This window comes from Dromiciops gliroides, chromosome 3 (genome assembly GCF_019393635.1).
Source record: "Dromiciops gliroides isolate mDroGli1 chromosome 3, mDroGli1.pri, whole genome shotgun sequence".
NCBI lineage: Eukaryota > Metazoa > Chordata > Mammalia > Microbiotheria > Microbiotheriidae > Dromiciops > Dromiciops gliroides.
In genome coordinates, this window is record NC_057863.1 from 15,932,800 (window position 1) to 15,955,979 (window position 23,180).

The window sequence follows — 23,180 nt, forward strand, 5'->3', positions numbered from 1 at the left end:
CCTCATCTTTCTTGTTGCCGGGTGGTGGTGTTTTTTTATACAGAGATCTTCAAAATTTTATGTCCTGGCGGCTCATTATGGATCTCGTAAGCGGTCTCAGCCGAACCTACAAGGAGTCAAGAAATGCTTTCCGGAAGGTGAAGAAAAATCTCTCTCTTCTTAAGACTTAAGCTTAAAGAGATCCAAAGTTGGGGAACTTTCTGTGTCCACCACATGAATGTGGTGAACTTGGCAAGGGGGAAAATGCCAAGTGCTAGCTGTCTTGCCCATGTTTAAATATGTCGCCAATGAAAGGAAATCCTGCTGCTCTGAGGATAGTCATCCTGCATCAGCCTGAAGTGTGGGAAGGCAAAGTAGTTAAGTGCCTGTTCTGTGCCAGGTGCTGTCCGAGGTCCTAGCTAAAATACTTTTGGTATCCAATGTAGGAAGTTGCTTTTATAAGAAAGATGGCGACTTCGGGGCAGCTAGGTGGGGCAGTGGATAAAGCACTGGCCTTGGATTCAGGAGTACCTGAGTTCAAATCCAGCCTCAGACACTTGACACTTGCTAGTTGTGTGACCCTGGGCAAGTCACTTAACCCTCATTGCCCCGCAAAAAAAAAGAAAGAAAGAAAGAAAGATGGCGACTTCATTGGTGTCACTAAACAGCAAGGTAATTGACTTGGATGTCAAGAGTGTATAATGTAAAGAAAATGCAGAGGTATTTGGTCTATGCTATAGTCTGTGATGCAGAGTAAGAGGTAGCACTAGTACAAAGGTTCTTAATCTGGGGCCCAGGAACTTTAAAAAAGAAAAAAATGTTTTGTTTTTTTTTTATGAGCCTATATATTTTACTTCATACATTTAAATGTACTGTTCTGAGAAGGGGTCCATAGGGTTTTCTAGAGTGCCCAAGAGGTATATGAAGGTTCAGAACCCCAGACCTAGACCAACACTCTCATTTTACAAATGGGCCCTGGAAATTCATAGGATCCTAATTCTTTAGTTGGAACCAGCATCTTTGGTTTCTAGATTAGGAAAGGGAGGTTCAGAGACTGTGGGTAATTCACTGAAGATTATGCAGGTAACTAAGGTTTTCTGTCTTCAAAGCAGATGCTCCGAACGTGGTATCACACTGCCTCTCTGAAATGACTTGCCCAAAGTCATAGAGGTAGTAAGTAACACAGCTGGAATCCAAAGCCATATTCTCTAACTCCAAATTCAGGGCTCTTACCCTAGAGGACTAGAATGTCATGGCTGGAACAAGCCTTTGGAGATCATAATGAATGAGCTGTGCATACTTTCTACTAACAAGTACTTTTCAGATATCCATGCAAATGAAATCTGTAGTAATAATAATAGTAGCATCTATGTTGTGCTTTAAAGTTGCAAAGATCTTTACAGGCATTCTCTCATTTGATCATCATAACAACCCTCTGGGTAGATACCTTATCACCATATTGCAAATGAGAAAACTCAGTGACTTCCCCAGTTACTAGCAAGAGCCCAAGGCAAGATTTAAACCCAGTCCTTCCTGGATTCTAGTCCAGAACTCATTTACTAAATTATCTAGCCCTGGTAAACCCATCAACATCACTTATGTCTGAAGAAAACCTAAAAGACATCTCTTGAACCATAGTTAAAACAGCAATCATTGAGAAAGTACCATAGGGAAAATGATATCCTATGGAGAAGTGTAACCATTTCATTCATTCGATTGGTTAGCTTTCAGCTATTTGCTAAGTGCCATGGAAATTTCTTAAAATCAGCAGATTCTCAAACAGCACAGTCTCAATGCCATTGTTTTCCATACTGATGAAATCCCATTTCTTGGTACTTGCATGGACACCTATATAATGCTTCTAGCTATAAGAATTTAGACTGAAACATTTAAAGGCAGGACTGGGTTTTTGTTTGTTTGTTTTGTTGTTGTTTATGGGAGACCTGAAATCCTACCTGTTAGAAAACAGATGGAATAATGTATGTACATCTGTTGAACATTAAATCTTGTTTATATTAACAATATAGATGATGATGCAGTATTATAATCCACATCAATCCTGAAAAAATATTAACATGTAAGCACAACAAAGGGTTGTAAGGAGTAGTCATTTTAGCAATGGTCTAGATTTCTTAAAAAATTAATTTCAACAAATTATTTAATTGAATGGTATTTTTCCCTGCATTAGGAATGTGTACCCATTGAGTAAGGTCTCTGAATAGGGCTTAAAGACTTTTGAGTCTCTCCTAGAACTTGGAGATTTCTGAAAGCATAGAATTCCATCAAATTTTAACTCGAAGCCCTGGACTCTGGGACAAACCACCACAAATTCTATTTTGTATTTCCTCTTAACAGGCTCTTTATGGCACAACAACAGAAACAGCCCTTTGGCGACGTTGTGTTAATTATGTCAATGGAAACATGGAAAGTGTCGTTGGACGGCTTTATGTGGAAGCAGCATTTGCTGGCAACAGTAAACATGCGGTAATGTTTTGGGCACAATTTAATTTATTTATTTGCATTTACAATATAAGGCAATAGTCAGAAATTTAGCGAAGCATCTTATTTATGGTGTATGAAGTCTGTAATTTTTACTGTGTTCTCCCTATAAATCTCCCCATTACTAGGTCCTTTTTTTTATTTTTTAAATTAACATAAAGCCTGTGGAACTTTTGGATTTTTCAATTCTTAATGCTTTTTCGAAGCATTTGAAACATGAACAATGAATCAGGAGACATGAATACATAAAGAAAATAGTGGATTAGTACTGTTTCTAGAAAGCAATTGAGCATCACCTGGTTGTGTCTTTATAACTAAGGGTAAAAATGTTTGGAGGAATAGTGAAACCAAAGGAACCTGTCACCTGTCAGAGGCCGTTAACAGACCTCGTTCAATTAACTTATCTTCCAGGCTAATTCAGAGCAACCATAGTAACTCTAGGATTCTGTCTGCATAAAAGGTTTTGTGACTCTTGGGGCAAAGTAAAATAAGTAAGATAATAAATATGTTTATTTTCAAAGAACGGAAAATAATGAATTTGTTTCTATTTTGACCTTATGAATTTTTATATCTTTTCAAAACACTTTGAATGTGCAATGTCCGCCTTTTGCTGCATTCATTTGTTTTATGTGATTTGCACAAAGTTCCAAGGATTTTGATGTATATATTCCCTGATTCTTCATTATTATTTTGGATATTAAGCCTAACTTTGACAAAGCATCCATTTTTCTAAGTCTAGCTCATAGTTTTTCACTGGGATTTAAATTAAAATAGATCTCATTGAAGCATGCTATTTCCATCTCCTGGGTAAACTTCTTAACTTTTTGTGATTGATGTGGGACATGGCACAATGTTGTTATTGCAGTATTCTCACACACTTTGTAAATTTCGATAATCTCAGTCTCTCAACATGTTTTCTCAGTGGGGAAAAGACTTCTAGGCCAACTGAAAGAAGGGGGAGTTTTGTTTTTTTTTTCTGGGGGGATGTTTAAAGTATAATTAAGATATCTGATGAGCTCACCTGTACTTCTAGTGTACCAGGAGCTCCAGGTTAGTTGCATCAGCTAAAAATTTTTTTTTCAGATTTCTAGAACACCTACTTTTCTATTGGGCAACTAGGTGGCAGTGTGGGTGGAATACCAGGCCTGGAGTCAGGAAGACCTGAGTTCAGATCTGGATTCAGACACTAACTAGCTATGTGACCCTGGGCAAGTCACTTAAACCCTGTTTGCCTCAGTTTCCTCATCTGTAAAATAAGCTGGAGAAGGAAATGGCAAACCACTCCAGTATCTTGGCCAAGGTACTTGGTCACAAAGAATTGGACATGACTGAAATGACTCAGCAACAGCAACAAGAACAACAACAACAAATCATGATTGGTGCTTTTTTCTTCATAGCAATTTTCAAAACTGATTTTCTCCCTTTTCTTCTAACTTCAAGAATCTTATGTCACATTGTCAAGGAATCAATAACAACCCTTCTGGCTGCCACATCCCTGTGAAAGTCTTTGCTATTTTCTAAGGATTATTTTGACTGTTTTGCAGCAATAATATAGCACTTTGGTTCACAGAATAATAGCTGGAGCAGGAAGTGACCTGGGAAGCCATCTTGTCCACTTACATCATTTTACAAATGAAAGAGCCAAGGTCCAGGGAGATTCAATTACTTTTCCACAGTCACCTCTTAGCAGGGTTTTTTGTTTTTTTTCAGGAATTTTCTTTTGCTCTATCCTTGAAGTGTGCTCAGGGTGTTTTCTACACTGTTGCTGATGAAATCACAGGTCTATGCCCCTACTCCTGTAAAAACAAACAAAAAAAGGTTGAAGCCCATAATCATCCACAGTCCTGAGGAAAGTTCTGACATCCCCAGTTCTAAGCACATTTTTATATATGGGCATGTGCTATGAATGCTAGTAGCAACTGCATTAAACTGCTTGACAAATGGAGATTTTCATTTTCACTCTTTTTTTAGATGCTGTCATTCTGTTGTAAAATTAAACACTAAGTTAATATCTATTCCACTGAATTCCTGACTCTCTAGGAGCCTGGGAAACTCTTTAAAGAATGAACTGACTCTCTTTTTCTACCTTGCATTTGATTTGTTTTAGGTGGAAGATCTGATCTCACAGATTCGAGAAGTTTTTATTAAGACTTTAGATGACCTCACTTGGATGGATGCTGAGACTAAAAAGAAAGCCGAAGAAAAGGTAGAGACAAAAAGAGCGCTCCCCCACCAGAGGAGGGAGTGTTTTCACTGGGCATGGGAATGGGGACATAAAGCAAGGGGGAAAATATCACAGTCAAGGATCAGAGCATGAAAAGTTAGCATGCCTGCCACTGCTAGCCTGCCTAGATATGCTCCTTGAGAGCATTTTTGCTATGGGCTTCATACTTGTTAGTGATTTTTGTCACTGAAACCATTGTGTAGTCATAACCTATTCCAAGTGTTCATTATTAACTCCTCACACACTTGTTTCTATTCTGTGTAAGTTAGAGACAGGAAAGGCACAATTGTATAAAGCAAAGCTAAGGATGTGAAACGTGTTAAGCTGATCACCATTGTTTTGGTCCCTCACAACCCATCTAAAAACTTCAACCCATGCACACAGCTTGGATGTTCTATATTGATCCCCAACCAGACTATAAAACTGCAATGAGAGGGTAAAAAGCCATGTGCAGATGAACCTTGTATCCTATCTTAGAAAAGGCATATTAAGTTCTGTTTTTTTGAATATGAAATGCATGGTTATAAATCATTTCTCTAGGCCTCAGTTTCTTCACCTGTAAAATGGATATATCATCACTGATCTCAGGGAGTTGTTGCGAGCAAAGTGCTTTGTAAGATTTAAAGCATAGCATGCATGAGTTATTGCTGGCATTATTGTAGCTATTGTTATTCTTATGTTGCATACACATTATATAGAGAGATAACCTGGCATAGTGGATAGAGGGCTAACTTTGTTTAGGTCCTCCCACATGGGATCATGGGAACAGAGATGTAAAGCTTAATTATTCCAATCCCTTTACCTTACTGATGAGGAAATTCAGGTTCAGGGAGTTTAAGTGATTTAACCAAGGTCACACAGGTGATAAGCCCCAGAGGTAGGATTTGAACCTAGATCCTCTAACTCCTAAGCCTGTTCTTTTCTGCTACACCACATTACCTCTCTGGGGCAGCTAGGTGGCGCTACAGAAAATAGAGCACCAGATCTGGAGTCAGGAAGACCTGAGTTCAAATCTAGTCTTGGACAATCATTAGCTGTGTGACCCTAGGCACTTCACCATATTTGCCTCAGGTTCTTTATCTGTAAGAAGGAAATGGCAACCACTCCAATATCTTCCCAACCCAATTCCCTCATATTATTCATGAAGAAACGGAGTTCTAGAGAGGTTAGACTTAACCAGGGCAAGAGCCTGGAAGTGAGCTTAGGTCCTCTCATAAAGAATCTATCACTCTTTCTGCCATACCATGTCGCCTCCTAATTCTGTAGGACCTAAGGCAACCTTCCAAGCCCACAAGTTATAAACAATTTGCCTGACTTCATTGGTGGAGGGAGCTTTCACACTAGGAATCCTTTACATTGAAGAAACCACAAGTCTGAACCATATAGCGATCAATCATTGAATCAAAATACATTTATTAAATATTTGCTATTTGCCAGTCACTATGCTAAGCACTGAGGCCACAAACAAAAAAGTGAAACGGACCCTGCCTGCCCTCAAGGAGATTGCATGTGTGTGCATGTGTGTGTGTGTGTGTGTGTGTGTTGCTGACTATGAATGTATTCACACACATGTATCCATGCACACAATATATGCATAAAGATGATATATGTGTATACATATTATAGACATACATTATGTATCCAAGAAAAATGCAAATATATGTGCTATATGTGTATATGTATTATGTATATATAATATATACTTAGATACACATATTTATAAGTCTATATTATCTATACAGATATATACATATGCACATATATAGATTACATTGTATATATGTGTGTATACTAGATATGTGTGTACATACATACGTACATACATACATATAAATCATCACCTGTAGTTGTAGAATTGGCTAAGGAGACTAAGGAGACTTTAGATTCCACATAACATAGTTAGCTTGCCCATTGTCTAAGTGATTCATTATAAATGAATGAAACCCATTTGAAACTGGCCATGATTCCTTCAAACTAATTTTCTAAGTTGTAAGTTAATAAACAATGTCACTGTTACCTGTGATGAATTTTATGTCCCCTTAGACTGGGTTATTTTGGGGTAAGATTAATAAATCCGAGTTAATGTTGATATAAAATAGTTTCAATTGACCTAATCTGGATCAAAGATCACTTCTATTCTAAATTATGAGGCATGCCAAACTAATGGTACTTCCTTTTATGACCCAAGGGAGAGAAGGAAAATGCTGTAGAAAAAATTGGCCTCAATTTCAGCAAAGCTTGATTATGTTTCTCAATGTTCTTGTAAACAAGATGGAGGGATATAGGCTTGGATTTTGTTTAATGGCCAGGCCCAAAGAATAGTCATTTGTGATTTGCTGCCACTCTGGAAGGGGGTCTTCAGTGCAGGGTCTTTGGTGCAATAATGCTTTATTCAATTCCTGTTGTCACTCCATCCACTTCTTCTGCTGTATTGTGTAGACAGGCACATTTCAAAGTGACCTTCCTCATCCTACCACCTGTAGCAGCTCAGCTTCCCAGAATACAGTTTGTCCCACCTGTCATTGTACTCACCACTCTATGAAAACTCCATGTGCTCCCCAAAATTGTTTTTTTATAAAGAGGCAAACCCAATGAGTGGAGGGTACCATTCTATGCCCCCAAATTTTGTATAGTTCATGCTCTGCCACACACGAAAAAGAAAACCCCCCACCCCTCCAGCATGTCCACATTGTGAAAACTTCCTTGCAACACTACCAGAATTCTTTTCAGTGACATTGGGGCTGGGGTGATAAAGTCACCTCCATAACTTTTGTGAAACTACCTTCATTTGGGATCAAATGAAACAAAGGAAATTAATTACAAAGCTACAAAGTACAAATGAATAGTCACATTTGTGTCATAGAAATTTCTTTGGAGAATTAATTCCATATGTAGACAGATATGAAACCCACTGAAGTTTTCAGGTCAGGCTGGTACTAACCCATCATTGGTAGGGAATGTAGAATTGGCATGTATTCAATATATAGGCAAGGTGAGCCGACAAACATACCAAAGGACCATTCATCTTTCCCATTCAGTTAAACAGTGTTATTCCTTTGTCCTTGAAGTGCCTGAGGCCCCATAATCTACAGTGATTGTCTTGAAAAATAACTGGCTTGATGATATGAGCCTGCAAAGTTGGTATGGAGCCCCTAACACTGTACCAAGAGCATCTGCCCTAAGCCTACAAAACACTTTCTGTTTTCTCAGCCAGATTAATGTAGTGGAAAGATGATTACAGACGCCTGGAATGGCAGCCCACACCATCAGCCCTCACATAATATGTAACCGAGAACCTTTCTTTAGAAAAAAACAATTTCATAAAACTCAGGCGCATATAGGCAGTGGTGCCTTGTCAATTCTCATTTGGGGTAAGTTTCTCAGGAAAGCTGTGCCAAATGAGAAAGGCCTTGTAAAAATTAAGCACCAGCCTTGTTTTTAGCACCCTCTGGATCTTTTGAAAATGGGATTTTTCAGTGCACCCTGGGAATCTACTGTTGGCAAAGCCCCTTCCTACTTGAAGGTATATAGGTAGCAAGAGGGGGTTTTTTGTTTTTGCTTTTTTGTAAATGAAATTTCCTAGGGTCTTTGTGAAATGGGATTTTTATTTTTCAAGTCAATTTTCAAATTCAATCTTCTTATTTTTATAGGCCTTGGCAATTAAAGAAAGGATTGGCTATCCTGATGACATCCTTACAAATGAGGGAAAACTGAACAAAGAGTACAGTGAGGTAAGTTTGTAAGGAAATGGGACAAATGATGCTAGGGGATGGTTGAATTGCATTTACTATAGGATTGTGGGATGTGTTGGCATCATACAAATTGTATGTGTTATTACATTTTAAATGTTTTCTTCCCACCCTTGACATTGGCTATGTGAGCCTGGTTATCCAACTTCTCAGGGCCCCAAGCAATTCCAAGAGATAAGAAGACAGTGTCCTAATTTGCATTATTAAAGGGAGATTCCACACTGGTTCTTCCTTAATACAATGGAATACAATGGAATACAATGGAATACAATACAATACAATACAATATAATATAATATAATATAACATAACATAATATAACATAATATAATATATTAATATAATATAAAAGTTTTAAATAATAATGTTCCATTCAAGTCAACAAACATTTAGTAAGCACCTACTAGAGAAGGAAATGGCAAACCACTCTGGTATCTTTGCCAAGAAAACCACAAATGGTGTAATTGAAGAGTCAGATAGGACTGAAATGACTGAACAAAAACATTGTGGACCAGGCACTGCACTAGAAGACAAAACAGAAACAATACTGACTTCTAAGAGTTGGAAGTATAGATAGCAGAGGTGGGGGAATGGTGAGAGAGGAGAGGGGGAGGAGGGAGAGAAAAAAAGAGAAGAGGGAGGAGGAGAAGAGAGGAGGAGGTAGGAAGGGAGAGAGATCAGAAAGAAAAGGGAGAGGTGAGGGGGGAAGGAAAGGGTAGAGGAGGAGAGGGAAGAGAGAGTAAGAGAGAAATATTAACAACTTGGGGAATCAAAGAGGAAGGCATCTAAGTGCTTCACCTGACCAGAGCCTTGAAGGATTCTGAATCTGAGGTTTGGAGGCTATGTGTTCCGGAAAGGGCTGGATAGAGAGGGACAGCCTGTCCAAATAGACAGAAACAGGCAGCAGAAATGTGAGGTTAGGTACTCCACAATGATTAAAGCCCAGATTGTGTCCTAGGAATTGATGTGAGAAAAGACTCTGAAGGACCTAGACTATGAGGTGTATTAAACACTAAGCTGGGACACTTGTATTCTAGTGTCAATAGGCAGCCATAGAAGGCTTTAGAATAAGACAGGGCTGTGGTCAGACTTGTTCCTCTGGAAGATTATTTTGGCAGCTCTGTGGATGGTGGATCAAAGAGGGAGAAGTTGAGCAGGAAGACCAATGACAATGGTGGGGACAGAGGTGATGAAGATCCAGACTAGGGCTGTGGCTAAGGGAAAGAAAAAAATTAACCCTCAGTCACTAGACTCATCTTTCGAAACTAATGAGAGCAAGTTGAAAACTGTACCTATTAGCTTCTTCTTCTTTGCTTTAGGCTGAGATCCTACAGGCACATGTTCTAGCACCACTCGTGTTTAAAATTCTTTTAGCATCTAACCAGATCAGTAACTGAAGAATAGTCAGAGTGTGTGATGGTAAAAAGGTCAGAGATTCCAGGCCATGAGCAGGGAGTTTTGCCCCATCTGTGGCCCTCCAGCTCATGGTCATTCATGCCTAAGGTCCCTAGGACCCTAACCCTTCCCTGTCTCTTCTCTCACATAGTTAATGTCAGGGTCTATTATTTACCTCTTCTAAATACCAACTATTTGGAGCTCATTCCCCTCCCACAAACATCCCATTTCCCAAGACTCCTCTTATCTTTTGAGAATATTTTTCAGGTTCTATCTTTAGTAGAATCTGGACACGCACACACGCACACACACACACACACACACACACACACACACACACACACACACAGCATCTAGCACCCAGTGAGGAAGAATGAAAATGAATTAGGCCCACAGGGAATTTAATGGGCTTCAGAAGGGGATGGACAGATTTGTAGACAGCCTCAGCTGAAAATGTACAGTCTTCCACAATACCAAAACCCAAAATGGAGGAGCAAAGAATGCAGAATGGGGTTTCTGATCAGATGTGAACAGAATTCCCAATCCTGGCATAAAAACATTAAAAAGTGAAATCAATCCAGTCTGTATGCTTACACTTTATCAGAAAAAATAAATCTCTGGTCAGTGATTTTACTTTTCTATTGAAAAATGTGCTTTTCCTTTGAAAAAATAAATTTAAAAACATACAAATTAAGGACCTTCTCTCTCTCTCTCTCTCTCTCTCTCTCTCTCTCTCTCTCTCTCTCTCTCTTTTTCTCTCTGTAATCATTTGCGTATTTGATGGCTAAATTGACAAGAGAGAGAAGAAAGGAAAGAAAAAGATAGGAGGAGGTGAGGGATGGTCCCTTTCACCTCCTAGGCCAGAACTCAGACCTTTTGTCCACTGTGGTTAACTCCACTTTTGCCCAAAGTGAATCTCAACCCAGATTCAGGAGAGCCTGGGGTTATGAAAGCTTTTCTGTCTCTGATTACCATGCCACATCCTTGACTGGAAATTGTTAAGGTTTTTAAAAGCCCAGTATTTCCTAAGTTTAGCCAGCTGTATTTCTTTATTATGTCATCTTTTAACTTTCTAATTGCCAATGTTTAGAGAATACTTTTTAGGGATAGCTAGGTGGCAGAGTGCATAGACTACCAGTCCTGGAGTCAGGAAGACTTGTCTTCCATGAGTTCAAATCTGGCCTCAGACACTCACTAGCTTTGTGATCCTGAGCAAGTCACTTAACCCTGTTTGCTTCAGTTTCCTCATCTGGAAAATGAGCTACAGAAGGAAATAGGAAACCACTCCAGTGTCTTTAAAAAAAAAAAAGAAAAGAAAAAAACCCTTCCAAATGGGGTCATGAAGAGACAGATATGCCCAAACAACAAGAAGAGGATATTTTTGGGTTTTTTTTTTTGTTTGGTTGGTTGGTTTTGGTGAGGCAATTGGGGTTAAGTGACTTGCCCAGGGTTACACAGCTAGTAAGTGTTAATTGTCTGAGGTCGGATTTGAACTCAGGTCCTCCTGACTCCAGGGCTGGTGCTCTATCCACTGTGCCACCTAGCTGCCCCAAGAAGAGGATATTTTTACTGAAAGGATATTTCTAAGGGTATATTGGAACTGATGTATCCATGTAAATGAAAGTATTGGCCTTCATCTATTTCTGCATAGACATGCATGCAGTCTTTTGGAAACAATTAAAGGTTATTACTGCTTAGTTTCATTGCTGATAAACAGAAGCAAATCCCCAAATCTCTCATAGCTCAAGTATAATTAGAAACTGGATTTATAGCCTTTAAATTGGTCACAGTAGAAAAAAAACCATTTGCCCACCACGGAAGATAGAAATTTCCTTGTAAATGAGTTGTTTCCGCTTTGTTTTTGGTGGACAGATGGCATGAGAGATGGGGGTTACAGGGGCAGATTAGGGTGGTAGGAGAACAGAATGAAAGAAATTTAAGAACCACTTGTTTGAGCCAAAACCCAAACTCTGGAGAGAACTTTAAAGCATTAGAAGAATGCAAAGCACCGTTTGACATCTCTGTACCTACTAAAGACAGTATCATTGTTATAGAAATAAATTAATTTCATGTAGAAGGACTAGCATTTTAGACCAACTTTTCATTTCCTATATAATTCACTGAAACATAGTATGTGGGAATTAATTTCAATATGTGGTGATAAAACATGTTTATCTTAGACATGTGGAGATGGATTTTTTTTACAATGGGTAGAATGATTTGCCAAAATGCAAATAAATACTTTTAATCATTCGAAGTTATTAGGATCAGGGTCAAGATCAACTACATCCTGTTGAGGTGGAATTGTCTCTGAATTCTCACTACCCTGCTAATGAATGAGCATTGGGTTAGATGACCTTTGAGATCCCTCCTAGCTCCAAGTCTGTGAACCTCTTGCACCTGTGAATTCCTTAAGGCCACATGCACCATTTTGAACATCTCACAGATATTTCCTAGTAGGTTTCATTGTCTGGTTCGTACATCTCTCACTGCTTTAAGGAACTCTGCAACAGCGCAGCCAAAAAAAGACTTTTTTTTTTTCCCCCAAAGAGTTTTGTTATTTCAGTTGGATTGAATCATCCTTAAAGTGTTTAACAGGATGGATGAGCCCATTTGGAGACAAACTAGACTACCTCAAAATGAGAGTGTTATCACATTAGCCACAATCTATGTACTATACTCACAGAATTCAAAAAGTAAAGAAAAATCATGGCATAGTACCATCTCACTGAAATTTGTGTACATTTAACTAATTGCATAGTTATGCAATTAATGAATCTTAATCAATTACCCCATTACTCTCAAACATCATTTTCTCTGCCTTCACTCTCAGAAATACACTTCCCATGTCATTACTTCCCTAGATGAATTGTCTTCCCTATTAGAAGTAAGTTCCGAGAAGGTAGAATCTTTTAGGTCTTATTTGATTGTATGTGTATCCCCAGTCATTAAAGCAGTGCCTGGCATATATTAAGTGCATAATAAATGCTTTTTCTTTCATTCTGTCATTCATTCACATATAATCAACCACTGAAACTTCTGTGATGAGGATATTTGACCTCTCTGTGTGACTTAGACAAAACGAAGTCCTACTTTGTCCTTTTCAAATAGAAATTTAATAAGTTTATTGGCGATTCATAGAATTTGAGAAAAACAATATCTCTTTCCTAGAAGAAATGCATGCATTTTAGGATAACCTAAAAGTGAGGTGTTACTGTTGTTGTATTTCTAACCAAAAGCAATATTTTCTGTCATTTATTTAGTTGAATTACAAAGATGATGAATACTTTGAGAATATCTTGAATAACCTGATGTTTGGCCAAAGTAAACAGCTAAAGAAGCTCCGAGAAAAGGTGGATAAGGAAGAGTAAGTATATTTCCATTTGTATTTTTTCTTTGGGCTTTGTTCTGAATGTTCCTTGATACCTTTTGTGTATGCATGGCTTAAGTCCTCAGATATGTGTCTTCTCCATGAGACATCCCTTGTAACAAAGAACAAAGAAAAAGAGGGGAGAAAAGAATTCTAACCCATGTTTAGTTAAGAATTTTCCCTTGTTCCATACACAGAGCCTGGGCCAAAAGGCCCTGAGAAGATCCCTAATCTTCTCCAAAGCCAAGGCTGGTCACTAGAAGTACACAACATTCAATTTGTTTGTTTTTGGCTCTCTCCAATTATATTATTGTTGTCATCATATATGTATTTATTAATATACATATGTACATAAACACATGTGTGGGTGTATAGTGTTCAGCCTCATGTACTTACTACTAGGTTATCCCAGGCAAGTCACTTAAAATTCTGTCTACCTCAGTTTCCTCATCTGTAAACTAAGAATCATAATAGCACCAGAGTTGTTGTGAAGATCATGCTTGGTACATAGTAAGCTCTACATAAATATTCACTATTATTATTATTATTATATATTCCAGATTGCTTTCATGAAGAGCCAAACAAATCCAGAACTCTACCAATAACTTGTTATTGTACCTTTCCTTCCCCAGCCCCTCTTAGAAAGACCAATATCATCTTTTGTTATATATAGCAAACTCTTGGGTATAAGGTGAGACTTCAAAGTTGTTTCTATTTTTGTTGTTATTCAGTCGTTTCAATAATGTCCAACTCTTCATGGCTCCATTTGGGGTTATCTTGGCCAAGATACTGGAGTAGTTTTCCATTTCCTTCTCCAGCTCATTTTACAGATGAGGAACTGAGGCAGAATTAATTGATTTGCCAAGGGTCACACAGCTAGTAAGTGTCTGAGACCAGATTTGAACTCAGGAAAATGTCTTCTTTAGTCCAGGACTAGATGTCCACAGACTTTGGAGATAGGAGGGATCTAAGAGGTCATTTAATCCAATGCGAATAAATTAGCAAGATAGTGGGAGGTTTTGATTTTACCTTTTTGTTAATATTAAGGATTTGGAACAATCTTTCATTGAGTCATTAATAGTTAACAATTGGGTTTTTTTTCCTGAAAACTGTTCTTTACCTTTGATTACTAATACCATCAGTAAATGTCTCTTGCTTTTATATATGTTTATTAATTCCCTTTATATTTTGGATATCAGACACATAGCAGAAGGCTCTGATGCAAAGATTTTTCCACTATTTTCAACTTCCCTTCTTATGTTAGCTGTATTGATTTTGTTTATGCAAACATTTTTTGAATTCATGTTATTGAAATTATCTATTTTATCTCCTGCAATCCCCTCTACCCCTTGTTTAGTGAATTCTCCCCTAGTCAAAACTGTGAAAGGTACTCTTCTAATTATTTTATGATATAAACTTGAAATAATCAGATCTTGTCATCATTTGGGACTTACTACTTTGTGTAGTAAAAGATATTGGGCTAATTCTAATTTGTCAAACAGATTTCCAGTTTTCCCAGCAGTTGTATTCAGACAGGAAATTCTCACCCCCAGATATGTTGCCATTTATAAGCTATTCATGTAATATTTTATTTCGTTTTAATATTTTGTTCCCTTTTCATCTCCTGAAACTGAGTAAAATCACAATCACTCCAGTATGCTCACTGATCTTTAGGACCAGATGGCTATTTATGGTCATACCATTGCTCTAAGAACTTGCCTCCATTTTGACATTCATAACAGAATATTCAAGTTATATCATTTCTTCTTTCTCTCATTTCTTCATTCATTCCTGCTTGATCCCCCACCTTCTCTCAGATAGGCTTATCCAATGTTTCTTTGGTCCAATCTATTGATCCCTTCTTACTCTTCTTATCTGGTTATAATTTCATACATGTTCTTCAACCTCACTGCCATTATTCAGTCAGGTCTCACAAATCCATTGCTTTCATGTACTGGAAGCATAGATTTATAGAGTTTTAAAAAGCAATCAATACAGAGGCAAAAATTTTCCCCAAATGTACCCATTGCCTTTAGCTAGCATGCTAGATGTGGAGTCATGAAGACCCAGGCTCAAATCCCATCTCAGATGAACTCTTTGACCTAATGAGTCACTTAATCTGTGGGAGCCCCAATTTCCTCATATAAAATGGGATTAAGAATAGGACCTACCTCACAGTGTTATTGAAAGATAGTGTGTTAAAGTATTATGAAGGTCAACTGTTAATTATCATTTTAAGACTCTCGTGCACTTATGCTCAAATGAACTCCTTTTCTTGCAGATAATAAGTAGTTCAGTTATCTAGTAGTAAGAGGTGGTTTGGTGAAGTAGAAGGGTGAGTGGGGAGAACAAGTTTTTGTTAAGCACTTAAAATGTGACAGGCCCTGTGCCAAGCACTTTTTCGTTCTTTTTCTTTTGTTTTTTTTTTAGTGAGGCAATTGTGGTAAAGTGACTTGCCCAGGGTCACACAGCTAGTAAGTGTTAAGTGTCTGAGGCTGGATTTGAACTCAGGTACTCCTGACTCCAGGGCCAGTGCTCTACCCACTGCGCCACCTAGCTGCCAAGCACTTTTACAAATATTTCATTTGATTCCTAGCAATAACCCTGGGAGGTTGATGTCATTATTATCCGCATTTTACAGATGAGGAAAATGAGTCAGGCAGCAGTTGACTTACATTGGATCACACAGCTAGTAAGTATCTGAGGTCTGATTTGAACGCAAGTCTTCCTGATTCCAGACTTAGTTCTCTAGATACTGAAGCAACAAACTGCCTTGTAGAAAGACCACTTTGCTTGAATTCAGGAGATTTATTCAAATTCTTCTAACATTTACGAGTGTGTGTGCTCATGGGAAAGCCAAATGACCTTTCAGAGCCTCAGTTTTTTCATCTATAAAATGCGTTTGATAATATGTACATCATCTTACTCAATAGATAATAGAACTAGAGATGGAAAGTACAGCCTCTCTCCTTCTACAGAGGAGGAAACTGAGTCCCAAGTGATTTTGCCTGAGGTCACACACAGGTAGTAAGCATCAGGAGGTAGAATTTGAGCCTGGTCCTCTAAGTCCAGTGGACAGAGATTCCTCCATTGTACCATGTTGTTTTCCAAGGAAAGAGCTTTTTATTTCTTTAGGGTCTTTGAAAATGTGAGTAAAGAGCAATCTACATATATGTAGATAAATTAACTGGCTCCTTTGTCCATATCTTTGCCTGTCTCTAAGTACAGAGCCCTGGATGACAGGAACTGTGCAGTTTTCCCCTTCTTGTAGCACACCCAGGACAGCATCATGCTGAAGCAGGCAGCTCCATAAATTCCTGTCCGTGATGGCAGTGATGCTCTGTACTCATTACTAGGAGTACACACTGAAATTTGACCTAGGTCCCTCCATGGCTTGGCTGATAGATACCCTGAGACAGCAGCAGAATGTTCTGAGCCTTTGCAATGCCAGGATGCTTTTAAACACAGGCTGACTTCAGGGCAAGGGATGAAGCCAGCAATCGACTGGTCTGAAAGAAGCTGTAACTAATCACACCATTTCGGAGCTAAGTGTTGAGAATCCCAGCTGCAGAAAGAGAAAGGTCAGAGGATAAATACACTTAACTCTACAGCTACTACATCCTGCATCTGGAAACCCTAAAATACCCATTGAAAAGATCATCCTGTCAATCTGAAAAAGAAAATCACCTTGCCATGTCGCTTTTTTTTCAATTTTGAAAATGTCTTTCATCCATCAGAACACATTTCAAGTCTTTGAAATATACACACACAATTTAAATCTGAAGAACTGTGCTATATAGATGTCATCAACCCAAATTAAGAGACAGAATGGGGCGTTGGGTAATAGGTTACCAAGGAACCCATTATGGTATTTGATTGGAGGAGGTTACATAAGAGCAAGCCATGAAACCTACAAAGATCTGAAGGAAAGGATACCTAGGTCATCTATAAAGCTAGTGAAGGCAAGTCAACAAACCTTTATTAAGAACTTACTATGTGCTAGTGAGTCAACACAGAATCAGAGAGTTGAAAGGAACCTCAGCAGCCATGTAAACCAAGCCAGATATAAAAGGCACCCCAATAGTAACAGACCTAACAAGGGGTCGTTCAGCCTCTGCTTAAGGAAATCCAAGGAGAAACTTCAAGAATCATTTCATTTCAGGGCACATCAGAGCCAGTCGGTGCCTTGCTTCAGTGAATCTCTGATTGATCACTTTGTCTGTGGTGTAGCTAAGCCAAAGTCAAGAAACTGAGGAAATCAGGAAATCAAATTCCTTATAGGAATTTGAGTTTATTCTTCTCTTGACTATGCTTTCTGCTCTTTGGGAAAGATGAATACCCAAAAGACACAGACAAAGATACAAAAGGTGCTGTGTTTACATAGTCTCAAGGGGGATCAGCATCCAATTTTGACATTATTTCAAATATCTTGACTAGTGTAGTCTTCTCTTCAGTTCAGGGCACCACATTTTAGGGAGGACACTACTAAGCTGGTGACAGTCCAGATGAGAACAACCAATATGGTAGAAAGTGCCCCATGAGGGTCATTTGAGGGAGAAGGGGGAAGAAGGACCTAGAGAAGAGAAGATTTGGAGAGGGGTCGTTGATAGCTGGCTTTAAGTATTCAAAGAGCTGTCTTCATGAAAGGTGGTTTACATATGTTCTCATTGATCCCAGAGAAACTGAACTAGAAGCAATAGGTACTCATGAAAAAGCGGCAAATCTTAGCTTTCTTTCAGGAAAAAAACTTCATGGTAGTTAGAGTTGTCAAGCCCTCCAGGCTTAGTGTGTTGACCCCCACTGGAGGTCTTCAGGAAAAACAAAGAAGAACACTGGTCACATATTTTGTAGCAGTCATTCTTCTTGGCATTATTTGGACTCAGTATTTGTGAGGTCCCTTCCCTCGGGCTTTCAGATGTGTTATATTTCTAAGAGAATCAGACTTGTATTTCTTTTTTTTTTTTTTTTTTTTTAGTGAGGCAATTGGGGTTAAGTGACTTGCCCAGGGTCACACAGCTAGTAAGTGTTAAGTGTCAGAGGCCGGATTTGAACTCAGGCATTCCTGACTCCAGGGCTGGTGCTTTATCCACTGCGCCACCTAGCTGCCCCCAGACTTGTATTTCTGTGTGTTAATGAGCTGGTAGCATCTCTAAACATACCATTGTTCTGGTACCTGAGCTGTGAATTTAAATTCCTCGTTGGATGAACAGGCAGAAGTCCCATGAAGAAAAACCAGAGTAAACCTGGGCAGCCCTCCCTCTCTGTTTCTCAACTTCAGATTATCCTTGGAATTCCTCAAAGCAGAACTTTCCATAGTCTTAACCATGGTGCATGGTGCCAATGTTTGTAAATCTTGCTTTGCTGAGGAATTGAGTTACTTTGCATAAACCACAGTGAGTTTTTCAATACCAGGCCCCTGGGTTCTAATGCATCAAACCCCTGGAACTTAATTGGTAAAACCCAAGCCTAAACTTGTGGCTTAATATAATGAAAGTCTTCAGGCAGCAGCAAAATACAGTATGCAGATAAATCCCAAGCAGAAAATGGTTATTTATGTCAGCAGAACTCCTCTAAATTCAATGCTTTGTAGGTGAACTGTGGGGTCAGGACATCTCAGTTATGATCCAGGCTCTGCAGCTTACTACTTTGGTGACATTGGGGAACTCAGGTTAGTTCAGTTGGCTTTTATTAAGTACTTCTTCTGTTCCAGGTGCTAGGGCTGGAAAGAGGGATGTAAAGACTCAGTCTTCAAGGATTTATATTCTATCAGTGGAGATAGAATAATGTGGGAGAGAGCACTGACTGAGGTACTCAGGAAGATCCTATTGTAGGTGGTGGCAGTTGAGTTGAACTTTTTTGAAGTGGGCCTCAGTTTCCTAAAAAGATGTGGTTGGACTAGATGACCTTTAAGGACCCCTAGAACTTTGACAGTTTATATTGTATGAACGTTCCGAGTGAGTTCTGACAGACATATCATTGGCCAAATTCCCATCTGTCCAGTTGTACCACAAATGGAAGCCGATTGATGAGCAGATGGGAGGACAAGGAGATGAAGGACTGGCCTGGAGGTCAGGATCCTAACTAGCTATCTATCTTAAGCCATGCTCTTCCCCCTCTGACCCTTAGCTTTCACACTTTCAAATTAGGGAACTGAATCCTACACTCCCCTCCATATCTAATCTTTGATTCTTATCAATGTGTAGTTTGTGAGATGAGAGAGAGGAATAATAGAAGATGGAGAAAAGTCCGGAAAGGTTTCTTTTTTTCATTTACTACTACAGTTGTCGGCACCGCAGGAGGTAGACTACTTTCCCTTGTAATGGAATTTTTATGGATCTTTTTTTTCTTTTTTTCAAATAAAGTCCCTCCCTCTCATACTCAGATAGCCATCCCTTGGCTAGGTCTGGTCATCAGGAAGTTCTTCCTTATGTGATTTATGACAATAACTTGCTCAGACAGGAAGACTGAGCAAGGGACAAGCAGCTCTGGTGCCAAACATCTAAAATTATTCTTTGCCATTGGGTTAGAGGGGAACATTTCAGATAATCCCCCCAGCACATCCACCAAAACAACACAAATCAGATTTTACCATTTCCCCAGCTGCATTTTTGTTAGATGTAAAAAGTTTTCAGCAGCTAAAAACTGCTTTTTAATTAATGCTCAAGGAAGCCAGTGGGGAAGGAGGATTAACAAGGTCAAGGTTGACTTTTAGACATTATTGTACATGGATCACGTTCAAAAGACATTAGCAACAGTGGCTCTGAGTACATTCCAACTCTGTCAATGAGGCTCCCAAGGGCTCCTTGAGATAACTTGGAAGGAGAGTGATGCTTCTCAAGGAATTCAGTTGGACCAAAACACTCTGAAGTCTCACAATCCCCATTTGGAATTTATCACTGTAGTCTTCCATCTTTTTCCCCTCCCATGCTATACTCCTAGGCTTTCCTCTCCTCAGGCATTTCAGACACATGTTCTATATATCTCAGATCTATCTATCTCTATCTATCTCTATCTATCTATCTATCTATCTATCTATCTATCTATCTATCTATCTATCTATCTATCTATCTATCTATCTCTCTGTCTGTCTATCTATTTATCTATCTATCTATCTATCTATCTATCTATCTATCTATCTATCTATCTATCTATCTATCTATCTATCTATCTATCTATCTATCTATCTATCTATATCTATATCTATCTATCTCTATCTCTATCTATATATCTACCTATCTATCTATCTATATCTATCTATCTATCTATCTATCTATCTATCTATCTATCTATCTATCTATCTGTCTGTCTGTCTGTCTGTCTGTCTGTCTGTCTGTCTGTCTGTCTGTCTGTCTGTCTGTCTATCTACCTATCTGTCTGTCTGTCTATCTATCTATCTATCTATCTATCTATCTATCTATCTATCTATCTATCTATCTATCTATCTATCTATCATCTATCTATCTGCCTGAACAACTCATGAAGATCCTCCACTAGCTTGGGCAAAGGTTAAAGTTTGTGGCTCTGGTATATTGCATACTTGCAGGACCCACAGTTGATGACTTTGCTGTCAGAGGAGCTGGGTTCAAAACCCAGCTCTGACATTTACTGCATGTGTGAATTTGGAACAGTTACTTTTTCTTGAGGAAACTGGATCATATGACTTAGATCGCCTCTTCCAGCTCGGAATCTATTCCTCTAGGGGAAGATGCTTCATCAGTATTAGAAAAAGTAGAAAAAGAAGGGGTTCTACACTAGTTTGTCACCTTTTAAAGGGTGATAGAAGGTTCACCAACTTCCGTGGCTCTCTGTATTTTGCTGATTGCATAGAAGCTATATACCAGCTGGGCCCACAACGTAAGGAAGATCAAGAAAAATATTATAGAAAAGTAAATGAAATTCTACAAGAAAGAGGGTGTAGTTTCAACCATTTAATAATATGTTGTACAGTCTCCAGGAATGGGACCTATAGTGGTTTGCGTCGATGGTCAGGTATGATCAATCAATAAACATTTATTAAATGTCTTCTGTATGCTAGGTACTGTAGAAAGTATTGGGGATACTAAATAGAAACAAATGATAGTCCTTGTCCTTAGTGAGCTTACAGCCTAATGGGAGAATAAAGTACCTACTGTGTGACAGGCATTGGCTCTACTGGATTTGGATCCCACCCATTCTGGTGGTTCCCCTTGGCTGGATCCAAAGTTCTAGAGGAACCTCATGTTTCTGCATTGGTATTTGAGCAAAGAGTCCCCTGCAATTTACTTTTGACCAGTTGTCAGACCCCCTTACCAACTGGAGGTTGAGAGCTCTGGAAGACACTGCTGCCCATTATATTGTCCCTAAGGTCTTCTGCTGGCTTATACCTGGCATGTCCCACTACTGTATGCCTGGTGAATGGGTGGAGGTCCTTGCTGCTGGCTTGCCTGCTGGGGGTGACATGCACTGGACTGTGCTGCACTCTTATCCCAGTGAGATATACCTTTCTTGCCAATCTTTTAAGTTGTCTAGGACTGCAAAATTGTTGCACCCCATTATTTTGTTGGTTCTGCTGCTCCAGAATTCATTTTGAGGAGTTATTTCATGGCTTTTTGAGGAGTTACTTCAAGGGCTTTTTGTTTTTTTGGTGGGATTTTCAGTGGGGCAATCAGGGTTAAGTGACTTGCCCAGGGTCACACAGCTAGTAAATGGCAAGTGTCTGATGCGGATTTGAACTCAGGTCCTCCTGAATCCAGGGCCGGTGCTTTATCCACAGTGCCACCTAGCTGCCTCCTTGAGGAATTATTTCAAAATTGCTTGGTGAGGAATTAGGAAGAATGCAGGTGAGTCCCTGCCTTTACTTCACCGTCTTGGCTCTACCCTCAAATATGTGGGGTTTTTTAATCAATATGCATCCCACAAGGATATAATTTAAGTATAGATGACTCCCATTTTTGTTTTGAGTTTGACATCACCATTTGGAGTATTAGAAGCCAGGAATTTGTATTTCTGTGCCTCAGTTTCGACATCTGTAAAACAGGTGTAGCATTAAAACCCTGAAGGACTTATGAAACTTACATTCCGTCTACAGAGAAAGAACTGATGGAATGTGAAAACAAATGGAAACAAATTTTAATTTTGTTTTTGTTTTTGACAATTCCTTAATTTGAAGTTTTGTTTTTTGACTGTTTTCTCTCACAACATAGCTAATGTGGGAATGTTTTTCATAACCACTCATGTATAACTTATTTTGAATTGCTTGAGTTCTTGTGAGTGGGGGGTGGGAAGGGAGGGAGGAAGAGAAGTTGGAACACAAAGTTTTTAAAAATTGATGTCAAAATTTGTTTTCACATATATTTTGGAAAATAAAATTCTATTCAAAAGAAAAAAAACAGGTGTAGCACATACTACTATCTTCCCATTTTGGATGGCTTAAAGTGAAATGAGGATGTGTAAAAAAATTTAGTTTGGTTTTTTTGTGTGTGTGTGTGTGAGAACATTACAGACTGAATGAAGGTATTATGAGAATTATTGGAACAAAATGATAAGAATCCTTTTCAACCAGAGATACCTGGGGAGGAAGAAAAAAAAAAAGGATTCTAGTGCATTAGTTATTTTGCAGAGTTGTTTTGAGACTATTAGATGAAAAGAAATCGAACACCTCCTGCAGGGAAGGGACATGAGCCAATATGTTGTTTGGGCTTTTAAAGTCACACTCGAGTGGGTAAAAGAGAAACTTTATTTCAGGCTTTTTATGATCTATGGGGTTTATTATCATCAAAAGTCTGTAGCACAATGCAGTCTGTGACTGCTTTCCTTGCCTGTTGTAGAACGAAAGGTCCTGTGTGTTCTCATTTCATCACCATTTAAGCCCTTCTGGGTAATAAGAGTTAGAAAAGAAACACCTGGTCCCTCTCTCCAGGCTTAAACATTTGAGTTTCTCATTTAGATGCTTAGTTCTGGGTTGAGAGATATATTGTCTATGCAT

At 38.8% G+C, this 23,180-nt stretch overlaps 1 protein-coding gene across 1 annotated transcript in view; it reads left to right on the plus strand.

Annotated features, from left to right (window-relative positions):
• MME (membrane metalloendopeptidase) overlaps positions 1–23,180 on the plus strand; it is a 112,806-nt gene that overhangs the window by 60,251 nt on the left and 29,375 nt on the right. The window contains exons 12-16 of the mRNA XM_043994886.1: positions 44–137; positions 2,335–2,463; positions 4,586–4,684; positions 8,353–8,433; positions 13,110–13,213. Of these exons, the coding sequence (XP_043850821.1) occupies positions 44–137; positions 2,335–2,463; positions 4,586–4,684; positions 8,353–8,433; positions 13,110–13,213 (507 nt within the window). The remainder of the gene's footprint in view (positions 1–43; positions 138–2,334; positions 2,464–4,585; positions 4,685–8,352; positions 8,434–13,109; positions 13,214–23,180) is intronic.